The sequence below is a fragment of the Hetaerina americana genome, unplaced genomic scaffold (genome assembly GCF_022747635.1).
Source record: "Hetaerina americana unplaced genomic scaffold, ioHetAmer1.1.p SCAF_5, whole genome shotgun sequence".
In the NCBI taxonomy this organism is placed as follows: Eukaryota; Metazoa; Arthropoda; class Insecta; order Odonata; family Calopterygidae; genus Hetaerina; species Hetaerina americana.
Window position 1 is genome coordinate 50,070,259 of NW_027287095.1, and position 16,932 is coordinate 50,087,190.

The window sequence follows — 16,932 nt, forward strand, 5'->3', positions numbered from 1 at the left end:
CTGTTGCCAACCATGAGTCAACTCCTGGAAAATATGCAGCAACATTATGTATGTATATAGTATATGCATACATACTCATACCACTGGAAATCCAACCTCATTGCCCTAAAACATGCTGCAAAGAGGCCGGAGCCAATCCACTGTCCTACAAAGCCAGCACTAAGAATTATCCACCATCTAAAAATGTTTTATTATCCGCAGCAGTGCAGGAGAATACTGGAGGGGTGTTTCAATCACTGCAACTGATTCAAATACTGGAGTGTTCACTATTTTCTATTTTCCGAGTATCATAATACTTACATGAATCCAATGAAATAAATTTCCTATTCTTGGGTAGTAATAATTCCCAAACCTCTGGTGTAGTCTGAATATGTCTGCAAATGAGTGATACGTATAGCTTAGAGGTTTGGCTACTAAAAAGTGATGTTTGTGAATATTGTATATCATTCAGTTTTCACGTGTTCGACACTTTTTCTTCAAGAAGGAATGGCTGATGATGGCAGATAGCATCTCTGTAATGATGCACTAATTCTACGAACTGATGGTATGTGCATGGATGCACAAAACACCACAGTTGAAGCTCTGTAATATTCTATTTCCTTATTTTTACAAGTTTTTGGCTTTAAGGGCAGTTGCTTACTCCAATGCAAACAATGTTTAATGAATGATGAGTTTAAGCTTAAAACTCCGTGATGAAGCACAACAAGCCTACATGAGTTTCATTAAACAAAATACTAGGAATTTTTATGAGCTTGACTTAATGAACTGGGAAATATTTGCAGGACACAGTACTACTCTGCATATTCCTTCTTGTGAATTTTTATTTAAATGATCTGTTCTGGTAGTAATGGCCTGATATGAAATTAAGGCATTCATTAACCAGTTGCCAAATTTTAATCCCTACTCGTTCTCTGGAAAAGTATTGCTTGAGTACTCCAGGGCAATAGCTCTATTACAATGTAAATATGTATTCTGTTGACCTTGGTGTTGCTCAGTGTCGGGTGTCTGGAACTTTGAAAATTTGAGAAACTCAAGGAATTTTATTTGTTTGTAAAAGTGTGAATTTGGTGAATGTTCTGGAGAAATCGGTATTTGGAAAATGCTGTGGAGGAAATATGTCATTTTGGAAAGCATTAGTAAACACTTATAATTGAAGATTGGCATCTCTGCTCTTGTTTATAGCCCTTGGCCTACTTGACTTCATATAGTATCTTAGGCACTGAATTGTGATTGGAAATTAAGTTGGTAGTTCATGCTTTATAGAAAAACAAGGGCATAAACATTTTGTTCTTTGGGATATTTCATTTTCCCCTATCAGTTTTCTTTATTTTCATTTTTGATATGCAACCTTTGCATTTGTGATTTTTGTTACAATGTTTCAGTTTTTGTCTAGTATGGATTAATGGTTCACTCTAGGATCATATTTCTCAACTAGTAGGGACTTTATTGAAATACTTTTGTTCATCAAAGACAACAGGGCAGTACATTCATGGTCCGTTATTCTTCAAATCACCTTCCACTAGTCTCCAGCTTCCACATTACTAGTTTGTGAGCATTAACAAAATTTATCTTGAGGTATGGAAATTTTGGCTTGAGGTTATGACAATTGAATTTACATTTCATGTAATTATATTCGTATACTACATGTTAATTATCTTTAAGAAATATAAGTTGAGCCCAGTGATTTTTAGATATTTAGGAACCTTTGTGGATAATACTTTCTGCTAGTTAGTATGTGGTAAGTAATATCTATTTTTTAGTGGGCTGTGGGAACTTGGGGTAAACTTATGGTTCACAAATCGTGCATCTGACATTGAAATATTTAGATTGGGAATTTAGTCCTATAGAATTTTTAATTTATTCAAAGTAACTTAGTTGAATTTGACCAATATATCCAATTTGTATTCTTACTCAATACAGGAGTAGTTTTTTGGGGTTTCTGTTTTCTGACAAATTCATGCATACATTCAAGCATTATGTATGACTCAAATGTAATTATATCACATTTGAGATTAGAAGTAGTTTTCCTAGCCAGTAAATTGATTGACTGTTGAGTAGCTTAGGATAGGCAATATTTTGTACTTATTTAGAAATGTTTTGATTTTAGACAATTATCCTTTCTTAAAAGTCCTCTTATCAGGAAAAAGAATGGAATGATAAATGAACATGGACAAAACGTTCACAGGTTATTAGTATTTAATTTATACATAGTTTATTTTTGGCACATTTTAAAAGATATCACTGAAGATTAAAGATACAGTAGACTCATCACTATATGTCAGGTAGCACAAATCACTTATGGACATAGATCTTTTATTGGTTAGAAAATTTAATGGATGGTAAAATATGTTACAAAATATAAATATTGGCATTTCTCTGTTGTAATACTTAGTTGTTTACATGTGTCATAATGCAAGTACAAAAGTGTAATAATGGGTATTTACTTGAGCAGTAGTGGCATTTGCCTGAAGAATAAATATATCCTTTACATGCTACTGCTTAGATTAGAAGTAAGGAGAAGGTATAATTTTTGTTATCCATTCAGTAGGGTCATTTGATAGCAGTGGCACTCTAACTTGCCATATTCCTTAGTGCAGTTGATTGTAATCCTGTAGTTCAGGTGAAGATTGAAAGACTTCTTTTACCCTCTCTACACTTAGCATCTTCTATAATCTGGTTTTTGGAAAATTAGATAACCTTTTTGAGCTTATTCAATCTAACCATTGGTGAAATTTGACACTAAGAGCAAAGGATACTATCAAGCATGTTATTTTTCTGGTACTGCTACATTGCCCCTTCTTTTTCTTATAGAATGGTACAATAATGAACGAAATTTCCTGGTGTTATGAGTAGAATCATTGCTCTGATTATTCCTTATTATTGGGCTGTGGTGATCATTCCCATGAAAATAATTTTCCAATAACTCCTTAATTTCAGCCAGTTCTTGTCGTAGCTCTGCTATATCTATTCTCAAATTCCCAATTATTTCCTTGTCATCTGATTTCTCAGAATATTCTGATATGTGAGCAGAAGTTTTGGGGGCAAATGCAGCTGAGCCCCTGGAAGTGTTTGGCTGCACTTTCCTTGGAATATTGGATTTCTTGGGAGACTCCATACCTTTCTCATGCTTTTGTTTGAGGTCCTGATTTTTCATTGCGATTTCTGATAATTCCTTCATAATTTGCCTAGGTAAAACTGTTTCTGTGAAGTTTATTGGAAATTTTAACTCTATTGGAATTATTCGACACTTTTTAAACCAGTCTTTAATCCTAGGATATTTATGACATAGTCTTTCAAGGGCAAACACTGCAGATCCCCAATGAACTACACTCTCTGCCAGCTTCATCAATTGCCTCTGTGAACTTTCTTCTGCTAATTCTTGTGTGTCACTGACTGCTAGACCCAACATCAAGTTCATCAGGGCAATTGATGCAATTACAATGAAGCCAAGAAAAATGACTTGGATGTATATTGGAAGCTTGTTTGCTACCTGAACTAAGTTGTCTTTATCATCTGCAAATGTTTCCATGTAATCATATTCACCCATCATCATCACCATGGTCTTTAATAATGCCCTCCATGGGTCTCCAAATGCAAATATATTGACTTCACGAAATTCAAGGAAAAATACAAAGGCAAACCCAGCAATCATGTAACCATATGTGGCTAAGACACGTAGTACATTCTTGAGTACCGCTGTGAAAAGTAATGCATCAGATGCCCAAGGAAAACGCCCCATTAGTAGCATGAGGTCTAGCCATGCCTGAAAAATTGCAATGGCTGTGCAGTGGTTAACTATTGATTGAATGCTGCTTGAGTCAGTCCTCTGGTTTAGTGAGTCTTCTCCCATTAGGATAGGTGTTTCCTGAGTATAGCTTAGCTCAAAGTTTGAGCCATCTGCCAGCACAGCACTGTCATCTGAAGCAGAAGATGGTTCTATGCTCTCACGATTATCTAGAAAATTAGCTGTGGATAATCTAGCTATAAAGGAATAAGAATCCCCATCATAAACAGTGAGGACAGACACTGCTATCGATAAAGCACTTCCCACAATATTTCTTATTGCCTCAAAACTGCAAGGGTATCGATTAGGGAAAACATAACACATCCATAAAATATTCACCAAAACCAGGATAGAGGTAGCAATTACAAAAAACTTTGAAATTGGAATACCCTCTTGTATTATTGCATTTCTCCAACCACCACCAAACAAATTAAATACGTCGCTGTGGGCCAAAGTTACGAATGCTGAGAGAGAAAGCACATGGATAAGATACACACCTACATACACATAGAAAAACTTTTTCAAACGTGACCACTTGCGTATCACAAAGGCTTTTAGAAGTGGATGACGAAATAGGTCATATCGTATCCATCGGCTTATGCTCTCCTCTTCTAAGAGTGCATAAAGAACCCTCTCTTGTTGGTCATGATTTCCTGGACTCACAGCCTGGAAATTCACATTGACCTCTTTACCCGAATCACAAGCTTCATTGGTTAGATTAATTTGTCTATCAAGGACTGAGTAGAGAAACTTTTTTGGACGGGATATTTGAGTCATAATTATTTTCAGAGCTGAATGACCTTGTTCATTTTCCTGGGACAAATCAGCCCCATAGTTGAGAAGAATGGATAGGCATGAAGGATCAGGTGCACAGGATTTGACAGCTGTTTGTATCGCTACATGAAGTGGTGTTAGATCATTTTCACACTGGTTGGGGTCACACCCATTTTTTAATAGTAAACTCAAAGCATTTTTGGCATCTAGCTCTGCTGCTCTATGAAGCACAGTGTTTCCTGTTGTCTCTACTCCAGTCACTTTCAAATAAGCTCTTTCCCGCAGAAATGCTTCAATAATTTTTTCATAGGCAATAATGGCATCATGGTCTTCAGCATCCAACCCTTCCCCAGCCAACATAATGGGTGTGAGATTGTTATTGTCCATAGCATTTGGGTCTGCTTTGGATTCTAGAAGGAGATTCAAGCATTCTAAGTTGTTTGTCTGAGCTGCTAAGTGAAGTGGGGTGTACCCTTCAATGCTGATATCAGGAAGCTGAAAAGGCATATTTGTCTCCATAATTCTGTGGTATAGAACAAATATTTGGGGATAGAGTAATATAATCAATGTGGCTTAGCTACTGGATATTTATTCTAGTACAGTACCCATTCACATGAAATATTTATGTGGTCATGTCTTAAATACTTTGGCAAGTGTTGCCAAATTTATGGTGTGCCACCATGGTTTCTGTATGTACTGAAAAACTAGGAATGTGCTGGTTTTTAAGAATTGAATTTATTGTCCTGCCTGAATATTAAGAGTGATATCAAAATTTCAGATCAAGAACCATTTGCTCATATGAGCACACAAGAAGAATGTGTGAGTGGCACGTCCACTCTTAAACCATTGCTTGCCTTTTATATGATAAATATTATTTTTGGGAGGAAAGACAAGTTGCAATACTAGACGTAACAATTACATTGCATTCCACTTCCTTAAACACCACCATTAATGTAACACCAGCATACACATCAGTAAACTGATATGAGAAATATTTCAAAACTTCAAAGTAGATGAGAATTTTTTATGCGAAGAGTAAAGAATGACACTATTGAATTAAATAATAAAATATTTAAAAAAATTTTGCAGAGGTAATTTCTGGATGTAAATTAATTGGTGTAAGTACCAAATTACCAATATTTTATGTGTATTTTCAGTAACTGTGCAGTACCTTGATAAACTATGAGTTATTTGAATTAATTAGCTATGTTTTGAGGAATTCCTAAAAAAAATTCTGATACTGTAACACATGACCATCAAAATTCAGTTACACATAGTAGAATGAAGATAAATATGTTTGGAGGTGATAATATTAACACTAATTTTGGAGTTATTGTGCTGAAAGTGTGAAAAAAGCATCATCAGAAAAATAGGAAAGAAACTTAATTGACTAAAATAGGAGTTGGTCCTCCTGCACATTTTCCACATTGCCACACAAAACTACAGCATCTCACCATTGATGTGCAGGGTGTTTTAGTTAAATTTTAAAACTATTTCTTGACCTACATCACCTCCTTTCATGATCTGTAATTCCTCTATTATAGAATATTGTGAATTTGTAAATGTCTTATACCTAGAAGACTTAACAAATTGTTTATTTTCAGCTTGTAAAGATTCATTGTAATATGTGCATCATTGTGGACATATTTCCTTTCACTTAAATGGTGCCTCAGCACCAGACCATTTATGAAGTCTTTCTTTTAATTAAATTATTAATACAGAAGAAATTAGAAAATGAAAGTTGTGTTAATTTACCGTCAAAGTAAAAATATCTTGAGCTGTAGTTAATATGTGTGCTGGAGGAACATTGGCGAAAATTGATTAAGGTCACTGAATAATTTTTTTCAATTGCTAGCTACAGCAAGCATGTAAAGAAGACTTTTTTCTCATGAATTTTCTCTAAACAGGAAAACAGATGAGCTTACAGTAACTTGAATGATGGTTATCTTACAAATAAAGTTCAACTTGAGGCTAATAAGCTGCTTGGAGTTCCACAAAATTAAAAGAGTTAAAGACTCTAGATATAGACTCTAATATCTCTAGCAATGGCAGCTATTTGCATAGTTCAACTTCAAAACTGTATTTACAGTAAATAAAAAACTTTTTGATATTATTTAATTTGTAGACTGCAGTATATTTATTACGGTTAACCATGGTTTGTAGAGACGAAATATGTGCCATTAATATTTATCTCATGAATAAGTATTATGGTAAGCATACCCATTTCATTATTTAGAAATGGCAATTGTGCAAGTTTTCATAATTCACATTTTTCATTATATAGCAACATTGTGGATAGTAAAATATCTCAAAAGTAAATGATACCCGACAAAATAGTAAATATATTATAAGAGCTGTATTTCTGGATACTCAATTTCTTTAATGGATGATAAGCCTTATAATGCTCGGATTCTCAAATTAATTTAAGCTTAATTTTACATCTGCATGAAATTACTGTAAGAAAAATTAGTCTTTTCCGATGTGTTCTTAAATATCTTCCAGAAAAATCGACTCACCGAAATTTTTTCACAAAAATATTCCTCTTCAATCTTACGCCACTCATTATCCTCCTGGCATTCGGATGTTTTCGTTTTGTCTGACTTCTTGTAGCTCAAGTTTGGGTTGGCACTTTTCTGCAACAGTGCCTTCACGTGTTCGTGTCTCCCGGAAGCCGTCGCCACGAGTAAAGGTGTACGTCCGAACCAGTCCGCCTCATTAGGGTCCACGCCCGCGCTAAGAAGGGCATTAATGATTCCCAGGTTGCTCCCTGACGAAGCGATGATCAGTGCAGTTTCTCTGCTAATTCCAAACCTGAGTTTAATGAGCGACCCCTTCGAAAGATGCCAAGAAATCCATTTATAGGCTTCTTCAGTGTTGCCTTGAACTATAGCTTGGAGCAGGGCGAAACCATCACGATCGTCATTGAGGCTGTTTGTCCGGCGCTGGAGGGACGAAAAGAGAATTCCCGATCTTCTTGGATTTCTCCCCGCTTCGTCCTCGGTCCACACAAACCCTTTTGGCTCGCCTTCGCATCTGACAGGTGTCGCGACGTTCTCTGGGTCTGGATATGGAATATGACTGCCACCATTTTCTTCGTCCATAAATGGTATGGTTTCTTCTGCGAAAGCGCTATTCACTCCATCCGAAGGGTTTCGTCCCCTTCCTCTTAGTTCTCCCAATACTCTTGATGTGACTTCGTCCATGGTAGCACTGAAAGCGAGTTAGTAGCGGCAACATCCGGCAAGAACACTGCCTTGATAACTTATTGCCTACGATAAGCACTGCTAATGCCAGAGACGCCCTGATACGGAATCGGTTCCTTCAGATGATACGGAAAACTTATGTATAGGTATATATAGTTATTGAATTGCCGCAAGGGTAGATAAATTTTATCCAACGATTATAAATGGGCGATAAGGCTTTACGACATTTTCGCGTCTGTTATCTGTTATAAATATAAAAATTGGCATATATTTGGGACTGCATCCAGACCCAAATGAAGCATTTCTCCCAGAGGATTTTTAGAAGTGGAAATGAGTGGTAGGGGTGAGATTCTGTGGAATAATTTTATAACGGGTGTATCAAATTCCAGGACAGTTTTTTCTTCGTTTATTTTCCGTAAACGTCTTCACTCTTTGAGCCCAAATGAAGCTTGGGACGTGCGTTCTTTGATCGATGTTTTCGGCCAAATGTGTTTGAGATTTTTACTTTTAACTGAAATCCAAATAACAATTTTAAATGAAGCATTTCTTGAGACTTGATGACATTGGTGATGACTCGCGTTATTTTATGTAACTTATGCACTAATGATGAAATATATTTGTGAGGTTGCATAGATATTGATTTATAGTATTCATTCGCGTTTCCAAGTCTTAATGCATCATCAAGGGCAATAGTAATGATGGGTTTGACTTATCTCAGCAGCCATTTATTGTGGTTTCAGTCTGAGGGGAAGTGGGTGGATGGTAGTGGATCGGAAACATGAAGGGAGGAACGTTGTCACTTACTATCTAGATGCTATATTCTCAGTATTTTCTATGTTAAACGCAAAAAATATATATCTGACAGGTTTTAATATCAAGATTGTCTTAGTACTTATGTCAACTTAATTTTTCTCATCTATTCGGTTTTGTAGTCCAGGGTGAAAGTTCGTGGGGGGTTTGTTTTCGAGGAGTGGGCAAAGCGGCAGGAAAGGGATCGCAAGAAACCCATTTGGAAATAACCAAAGATTTAATCGGGAAATAAGTTATCCCGAAGGAAAGTTTGAAAGGGAGGAGTATTTTCTAGTTTGATTGACAAAACGGGATACATCCAATTAAATGCGCACAAACGACTAAAGGTTTTTCTGGCCTGAATTTTAAACTGCCAATATTGGAGTGAAGCATATTTTAACTTCATGAAGAGTGTAATAACCTTAAGAAAAGAAAAATAAAAGTTATTGCAGGAAAATAAATAAAATTGAGCGCTCACATCTCTCGTTCTCATTGTGTGAATAGTTACCACTGAGACGTATGTATGAGGGTTGCTATTTATATTTTCAACCCAATAATGAAAACACAGTAATTAATTGTTCAAATGGCTTTATTGTTTTTCGGAGTATTCTCCATGATAATCAATACACTTTCGTATGCGCTCGAATCAATTTTCGTAACACTTTTTCCACTCCGATTGAGGTTCCTCCAAGACATGATTTTTGAATGCATCAACGGCTTCTTCAGGCGCCGAAAAACGTTGGCCATGCAATCTTTTCCTAATACACGCGATTTAAAAGAAGTCATTTGGTGCTAAATCAGGGCTGTACGGAGAATGGCCCATGAATTCGACGTTTTGGTCAGTCGAATAGGTAGTTGTTTCAGCCCATCTGTGAGAGCTTGCATTTTCATGATGAAGAATGATCCTTCGTTTCCGCTTATTTTCCCGTATTTCACTGAGCACTTCTGGCAAGCTAATGCTCGTGTACCATTCAGATTTCATGGTTCTACGTTCCTCTAACGGTACGATTGCCATATGTCCAGTTATTCCGAAGATACAGGTGATCATTTGCTTTGATGTGCTTCGTGCACGAATCACTTTTGTCGGAATTGGCTCGTCTTGGAAGACCCATACTGTGGATTACTATTTGGTTTCGGGCTCAAACGCATAGATCCAAGATTCGTTATCTGTGGAGATGTTATGCGATACGCAGCTTTTGATGCACCGTGATTGTATTTGTTGAGCATTTCTTTGCACCAATTGACACGAGCATCTTTTTGAGCTTTTGTCAAATTATGCGGAATCCAACGCGAACAAATTTTTTCACAGCTAAATGTTCATGAAATATCTTATTGATGCTCGCCATACTAATCCCCAAGGATGCTTCAATCTCACGACAAGTCACATGACGATCTTCCTTTACTAGTTCTAGCACAGCATCAAAGTTTTCTGGCTCAACAACTGGTGTTGGACGACCTTCACGACTTTCGTCGCTGAGCGAACGGCGGTCATGATGGAATTTGTTCTACCAGCGTTTCACAGTGGCGAAGAATGGGGCTTCATTGCCAAAGGTGGAAGTAAGTTGATCGATGCACTCCTGTCTTGATAATCCACGTCGAAAGTTTTAAAAAATCATCGCACGAAAGTATTTATGAGTTAACTCAATTTTTTCGCTGAAACAGAATTTTCGAGTCACTGCTAACAACACAAGTTATGATCAAACGAAAAAAAATTCTGAACAAAGTTAGCGCTAAGAGGGTCAAACTTTAAGATGGCGCTGGAAGCACTTAGTGTTGTCAAGGCTCAAAATATAAATAGTAACCCTCGTACTTTCACAAGATACTGAAATTATTCTGTGTAAGAAGTGAGAACAAATAACTTCTTGTACAAAGAACTACTTATAATTTGCGGGATCAGTATTGTGTGCAAATGTTAAAACCTAACAGAGCATTCTTTAAATTTTATTTTAATTATGGATTCAAAAGCATATAATTTATGATTAACGTGAAGCATAAATTTAGAGCAGAATCAAGAAAGAAGTTCTTATTTACTGACCCAAATACTTTAATTTCTATTAATATTTATGCTTTGACATTGTATTGCTTTCTTCACATTTTGTGTTATATATACGTATTGCTGTTTGCTGAATAATGTAATGCACGCCTTTTATGCGACGGTTGTTGAAGCATAGGTTTTCAAATAGATGACCTAAACCTTCTGTTTTTCGAACGATAAACTATGATTGTGATTGTAAATATTCTGTTGAATGCAATAAATTTATGTAATATTATCGTATACTTTGAACCATAGTCATTACGTTCGAGCTTATGGATCTCGAATTGTTAAAGAGGATTCTCTCTGTCTTTAACAGTGATAATGATACTTACAGGTACGTGTTGTAGTTAATTGTCATCAAAAAGTTTTTTGAGTAGATGTATGATCATTTTTATAAAAGGCGGCATGGAAAAAAGTTTGGCCTGTAGTATTCAGTATCAGGAATCAAGTGCCGAGGATAAATCTTTGGGCAATTTTTTGTGAATACTTGGAGGATGAAGCAGGTTTTGTTAGACATTGGAACGGGTATGTTTTCGTATCAGCTAGGAACTAAATCGAACCTTCGGTCAATTGTAAAATACGAACCTCGTATTTAGATCGCGTGAGGAAGGATTGTAGAATGCCGTAAGTCAGTTACACCCACGTAATCGTGTTGATCTTTTCCTAATATTTTCAAAGGCCATGAGACAATATTGATATTTTTCAGGATTTGGGATAAAAATATCTACACATTAAAAAAACCCTTCATTAATTAACATGAAATTTCATCTCTGGTAGTCTCCCAAAGGCAGGGAAAGAAAGATTTTGTATTTTCTACTATTTCCATTTCTTAGAATGCCTGTAACCTTTTATTTCATTATCACATGCTCTCCATGTGCAATAAGGAAAGTTACTTAGCATCTGGCGAAAAATTAAGTACATTTTTTTCTCAAGTTCTCATGCCTTGCTCCCAGGCTGGTTAAATTTCGCTGAAGTGAAAATTTGGAGCTTAATGCCAATAACGAAAAACATTATTTTGTAATCACTTTATTAAGACAATGTATTGTGAACATTCCGCAAGGTACATATGTTAACTTTATATAACATTTTAATAACTGACCTCGTCTCTTTGGTACAATTTTCGTTAGCTACGCGGTGGGTTGTACGGTAAATTGATTTAAAACAATCAAACATACAAAGTGCTCATTTGGTGGTAAAGATATATATTATAAATAAAGTTAAGGCTAAAAACTGACACAAAATTGACCAAAATAAAAATAACCATTATTGCACGAAAAATATGTCTTTGAAGCAGAACCACTGTGTGTATTCTAAAGAATGAATATTCCAAATAACACTATTTAAACCAAATTTTAAAGTTGAACACTTCGATTGACCGTCGCACAGCATTAACCATGTTTTATGAGAGGAATTAATTTCGGACGTCTTCATTTCGATGGATAGATTCAAATCGTGCTCGCAACAACGCATTCATATTACGTAGGTCTCCTCCGTCACTATCTACAAGGCCTATAATGGCGCTGACCAAAGCTTCAACCTTTTGCATACTTTCTGGTGACATGGCAGACTGTTTTATGGCGATCTCTCTGAGACTCTTTTTCAGTTCTGTTGGAAAGTCGTGGATCCTGTCGTGTAACTTGTCAATTTTTGTGATAAAATTTTCACGAAGATACTTCTTCAAGAATGGTGGCGAATATTGGTAATTCGCACACATTTCAATGAAATATCCCCATTGCACCACAACGCGAGCTAGTTTCGTGATCTGGCTTTCCTTGCTGATCCTCACCAATTCTTGAGTGTCGCTGACAGCAAGGGCGAGCATAAGGTTCATCAGCGCTATGGAAGTGGTGACGATGAACACAAGGAACGCAAGGCGACTGATGCCTGGCAGATTATTATGTGTCCATAGACCTCGGTCCTTTGATGATTGACTGGAGTCCTCGTGATGGTCAAAAATATCCTGATATTCGTACTCGCCGATCATCATGACGATGGTTTTAGTTAACGCGCGCCACGGGTCCCCAAAACCATCCGTATCAGTCTTCCGGAATAATATGAAAAACGCGAAGGCAAACCCGATGAGCAGGCAGCCATAGGTCACAAGGATGCGCATGAAGTTCATCATCACCGGTTGAAACAGGAGAGCATGCGATGCCCACCTCGGAAATCTTCCAATGATGAGCATGAGTTCGAACCATGCTAAGAAGATAGTCACTGCGGTCAGATTGAGGACCCAATCAGGTGCATCTCCTGCGTAGCCAGGGGCCGTAATCTTAGCAGTTTTTGGGGAGTCATCGAAGTGATGTTCCGCCGATGTAGTAATTCGCGATGTTGAAATTATTGTGATGCTATCAGAATCCCTCCCGGTAGACCCATCGTCGAACGGAGTTGAGTTAGCTGGGTAACTCCCGTTCTCTGTCTCAGATGTTCTGGCTTGCACTGTGTATGCCAGAATGACGAAAGTGGTTAGGAGGCCTAATAAATTTCTCCACATCTCCCACTTCCACCTGTAACAGTTTTTGAGGACAAAGGCTTGTACGATGACGTTCATCAAAACTAAAAGTGACGTGGTAATTAGTATTGCCTTGGAGATCGGGATGCCTCTCAAGGCCGTCTTGAACTCCCAACCTTGCCCAAAGATGTAGAAGACGTCGCAGTGCGCCAATGTGACGAAACACGATAGGGACACGACATACAAAAGATATATGGCGAAATAAAAGTAAAATATCGTTCGCGTTGATGACCATTTAAGCAGGACGAAAGCCCTGAGAAGGGGGTGGCTGAAAATCTTTCGGCGCAGGTCCCTGTCGAGCTTTTCCATCAGGTCGAGAATTACACTTATCTGACGATTCTTTTCCGGACAGAGGGATTTGAAATTTGGTTTTATGCACTTTCTGCCGCATGTTTCGCTCGTTTCAATTTGCGTGTTGAAATATTTTTGGAGAAATTTTACCCCCTTGGAAGCTTTGTCATGATGGAGAAGTGAATCAAGTGGAGACTCTTTTTCCTTGTTTTGGGTTGAGAGATCAGCTCCGTAGTCTAGCAGTAACTGCACGCATTGGTCTTTTGTGTCATTGGGGAAACACAGTATTTCGCTTTCCTCGTCGTTGTCACAGACTGCACAGTGGAGGGCAGTGTTCTCTTCGGAATCCTGAGAATTCACTTCAGCCTTATGTTTCAGTAAGAGTGCAAGGCATTCTTGATTTCTAGCTAACGCAGCTTCGTGGAGTGGGGTTCGTCCTTCGATCTTAGGAATGGGCAGCTGCAATGAAACAATAAGGTGGGATTGAGCATATGATTTAAATTGAAAACAAAATTAAATGAAGCTTTGATATGGGGTAGAGTATAATTCCAAAACTTGATCATTGAGGATGGAAGATAAAACGGTTATGGGAAAATTGTAACCAGTGGGTGTGAACAGCAATGGAAATAAAACGTGTTTAAGGGAAAACAAAGTAAGTGTATTATTTATAATGGTAAGAAGGTTTTGTTTACTAATGTACCATGGCTGCATTGAATATTTTTACCTCTAAATCTACATCTGCTCGTTTAATTTTTACGGTCCTAACTTTATGGTAAACTATTATTATATTTTTTTTATTCAAACTTATCGTTTTTGCGTACAGACAATTTAGCAATTGTGACTTCTACAGGTACTGCAATGATGCATGAACCCAGGAATACTTCAGGGTATTGGTGTAGTGTGCACGTATACGTAATAACCTTCGAAATTGAAATGAATGAAAAGTAATTCTCATTTTTTACAAAGCATCCTGAGTCACTATCATGGTTTCCCAATCTGATGATCGTTCTGTAGCACCTCTTAAGTTTTCCCGTCACCTGCCTGTAATTTCCAAACTCGATATTTCCTTGCGCTTAGTCTTCCGTCACCGTCGAATTTTATTCATTTGAAATAAATATTTCAGAATTGCTATATCCTGGAATTGATGATTACGCTTATTGAAGATTTCTAAGGACTCCGTAAGTTGCCGGGCTTTTTCCTAGGATAAAGCTTTATTGCACTTTTTTCAAGCTGGATCATATTTCTGGCTTTTCATTTCTGTAGGCTGATTTTCATTTTACCCTTCTTTTATGACATTTTTGTTTTGAATGAGGAACAACACATCACTAAGAATTTCTCTATTGCAATTTCTGCAACTCTCCCCTATCTCAGTTATCTCAATTGAGAACATTAAGACGAAGTCCTTTCTTCTCAAAATGTAAAACTTCGGAAATAAAATAACTCTTGTGTTTGTTGTCTTCCAGTTCGCCCCTTATTTACCTCCTATGATTCCAATCTCCCTCCAACGGCCGCACAGTGCACCGGGTGTCTGCATCCCACACCCCTCAGATTCTCCGGCAATCATTCGGCAGGGGACCACTCAAATTCCCAAAATTTATCATGACGCACTTTTGAAAGTTCAGTTCTAATTTCCAAATGTCACACCAATATTGTTCCCGAGAAACTGTGCGAATTGATCACGCTGTTCCTAAATCTGCGCCTAAACATAATATAATCTAACTGATACAAATTCCAGATTCAGATGTGATGCGGTGGAACTGTTCCATAATAATTGAGACGAAGACTACAACAACTTTATTTATTGGAAAATTTTAGTATTTTTCGTCTCTGTTACTAACTGATACCTTTCTGAGTGACCCGGCATTTTTCGTGAATACGCAAGCTTTTTTTTGGTATCTAAACCATGTATTGTTGGTGATTAACCCCTGTCTCCTGGAGAACTCAATTGCTTTCCCCCGCGGTCATTCCTCGTGCCTAAACCGTAATCGCTACCTCATCAAAATTTATTTCTTCACCTACCGTCGCATTCCAATCCCCCACCACTATTAAGTATTTGCCTGCAGGAACAAACGTGATTATGTCCTCTAACTGATCGTATATCCTATCGACTTCTTCCTCCTTATTATTGCTTGGTGTAATGCATACCTGAGCAATGGCCAATTTGACCTATGGCCAATGGCCGGTTTATATTAAATGAAAGTACTAACCTGATGAATCTTAGGTTTTCTATTTTCCTTGCAATTTGCCTAGTTTGTACACCTAATAAAGGTACTAGCTCCTATACATATTCATTCAGTTGATAATTTCATGCCTTTTCCTTCGTTTACACACATGTCTTGTACTGAATGGTAAATACTTAGGTAGAGTAATTTCAAACTGCGCGAATTATATATAATAGAAATTATGCTGTTTTATCTCTTTCGCCTTTTTGTCCAGTTCAAAATAATCTACAATTGTTAAATTTCAACCGCAAAACATACTTGACAAAAACTCAAAACCATTCCTTGTGTTTATCAGTCCACAAAGGAATGTTTCAGACCCCAAGTTAACCGCAATATGGAAAAATATTGGTAAACTGCCATAGCGTACAGCATTACCATGCGCTAATTGCACATTCCTCTTTTGGCATCGAACTTTTATAAAATCCACGTGAATTTATATAGAATGTGGCGACAGGAATAACAGCGTAGCGATTAAATGAGTTAATGCATTGAATGTTGACGTGATGAGTAATCTATGACATAGGATGGAAGCTACCGCCGGCCATTTACATCAAACTCTCTCTCAAAGGCGTCAGATATGGCCCACCTGCTGCCTGTTTCTCAAAGATCGTGTGTGCACGAATCGATCGACAGCGACTCTGAAAACTGTATTAAATTTAATATTTAATTACAATTTACACAACTAACCAAAATTACAATTTTCCGCCTGCCAAGATGTAAGCACTCACCGATTTGAAACAATTCCCTTTGTGATGAATTTCGAGATGTGAATTTCCCAAAAAACCTCCATGTTCTCCTTGTTATTTTGACAGGTGTAAACCAGTTTGTGGTAGAAATAGTGATTACACGTACCTTAAACCCCCTTTCGGCCATAAAATCGTCCTCGTTTTTCTCCTCCGGTGTTTCTTGGTGGTCCTCTTCGCTGGTCACCACTTCGACCACTTCATCACTTTCAGCCAGCCCCGAGTACTTCATGGGAAACTTACAGTGCGCGTTGCCATTTAGGAGCACCGTCAAAGCATCAACGTTTCCGGAGGCCGCGGCCACCATTATCGGTTGGAGACCGTTGTTGTCATAGCATTCAGGATTCGCACCATTGTCCCGGAGAACTTGGATGATTTTCCCGGAGCAGTGCACGGAGGCGATCAGAATGGCCGGAGCCCGCTTCGATCCGAAGGTCTCAGTGGCGAGATGCGCGAAATTGTTTACAGCATTCAGGTCGTTCTCGACCAAGGCTTGGAGCATTTTCATCTTAGCAGCTATATGATCCGAGGAGGAAAGCATTAACGATGTGCCCCCGGTCGCTACCGGCAGGCCCATCG

General features: G+C 37.7%; 2 protein-coding genes across 2 annotated transcripts; both read right to left on the reverse strand.

The window, feature by feature from the left end:
- Positions 1-2,767: 2,767 nt before the first annotated feature.
- LOC139693671 (transient receptor potential channel pyrexia-like) lies at positions 2,768-7,761 on the reverse strand. Its single transcript, XM_071591910.1, has 2 exons — positions 7,075-7,761; positions 2,768-5,053 (listed from the first exon to the last, which is right to left on the reverse strand). Exons 1-2 carry the CDS (start codon positions 7,759-7,761, stop codon positions 2,768-2,770), a joined length of 2,973 nt encoding a protein of 990 aa, XP_071448011.1.
- Positions 7,762-13,005: 5,244 nt separating this feature from the next.
- LOC139693673 (ankyrin repeat and SOCS box protein 2-like) lies at positions 13,006-16,660 on the reverse strand. Its single transcript, XM_071591911.1, has 3 exons — positions 16,463-16,660; positions 13,539-13,847; positions 13,006-13,092 (listed from the first exon to the last, which is right to left on the reverse strand). Exons 1-3 carry the CDS (start codon positions 16,658-16,660, stop codon positions 13,006-13,008), a joined length of 594 nt encoding a protein of 197 aa, XP_071448012.1.
- Positions 16,661-16,932: the final 272 nt, after the last annotated feature.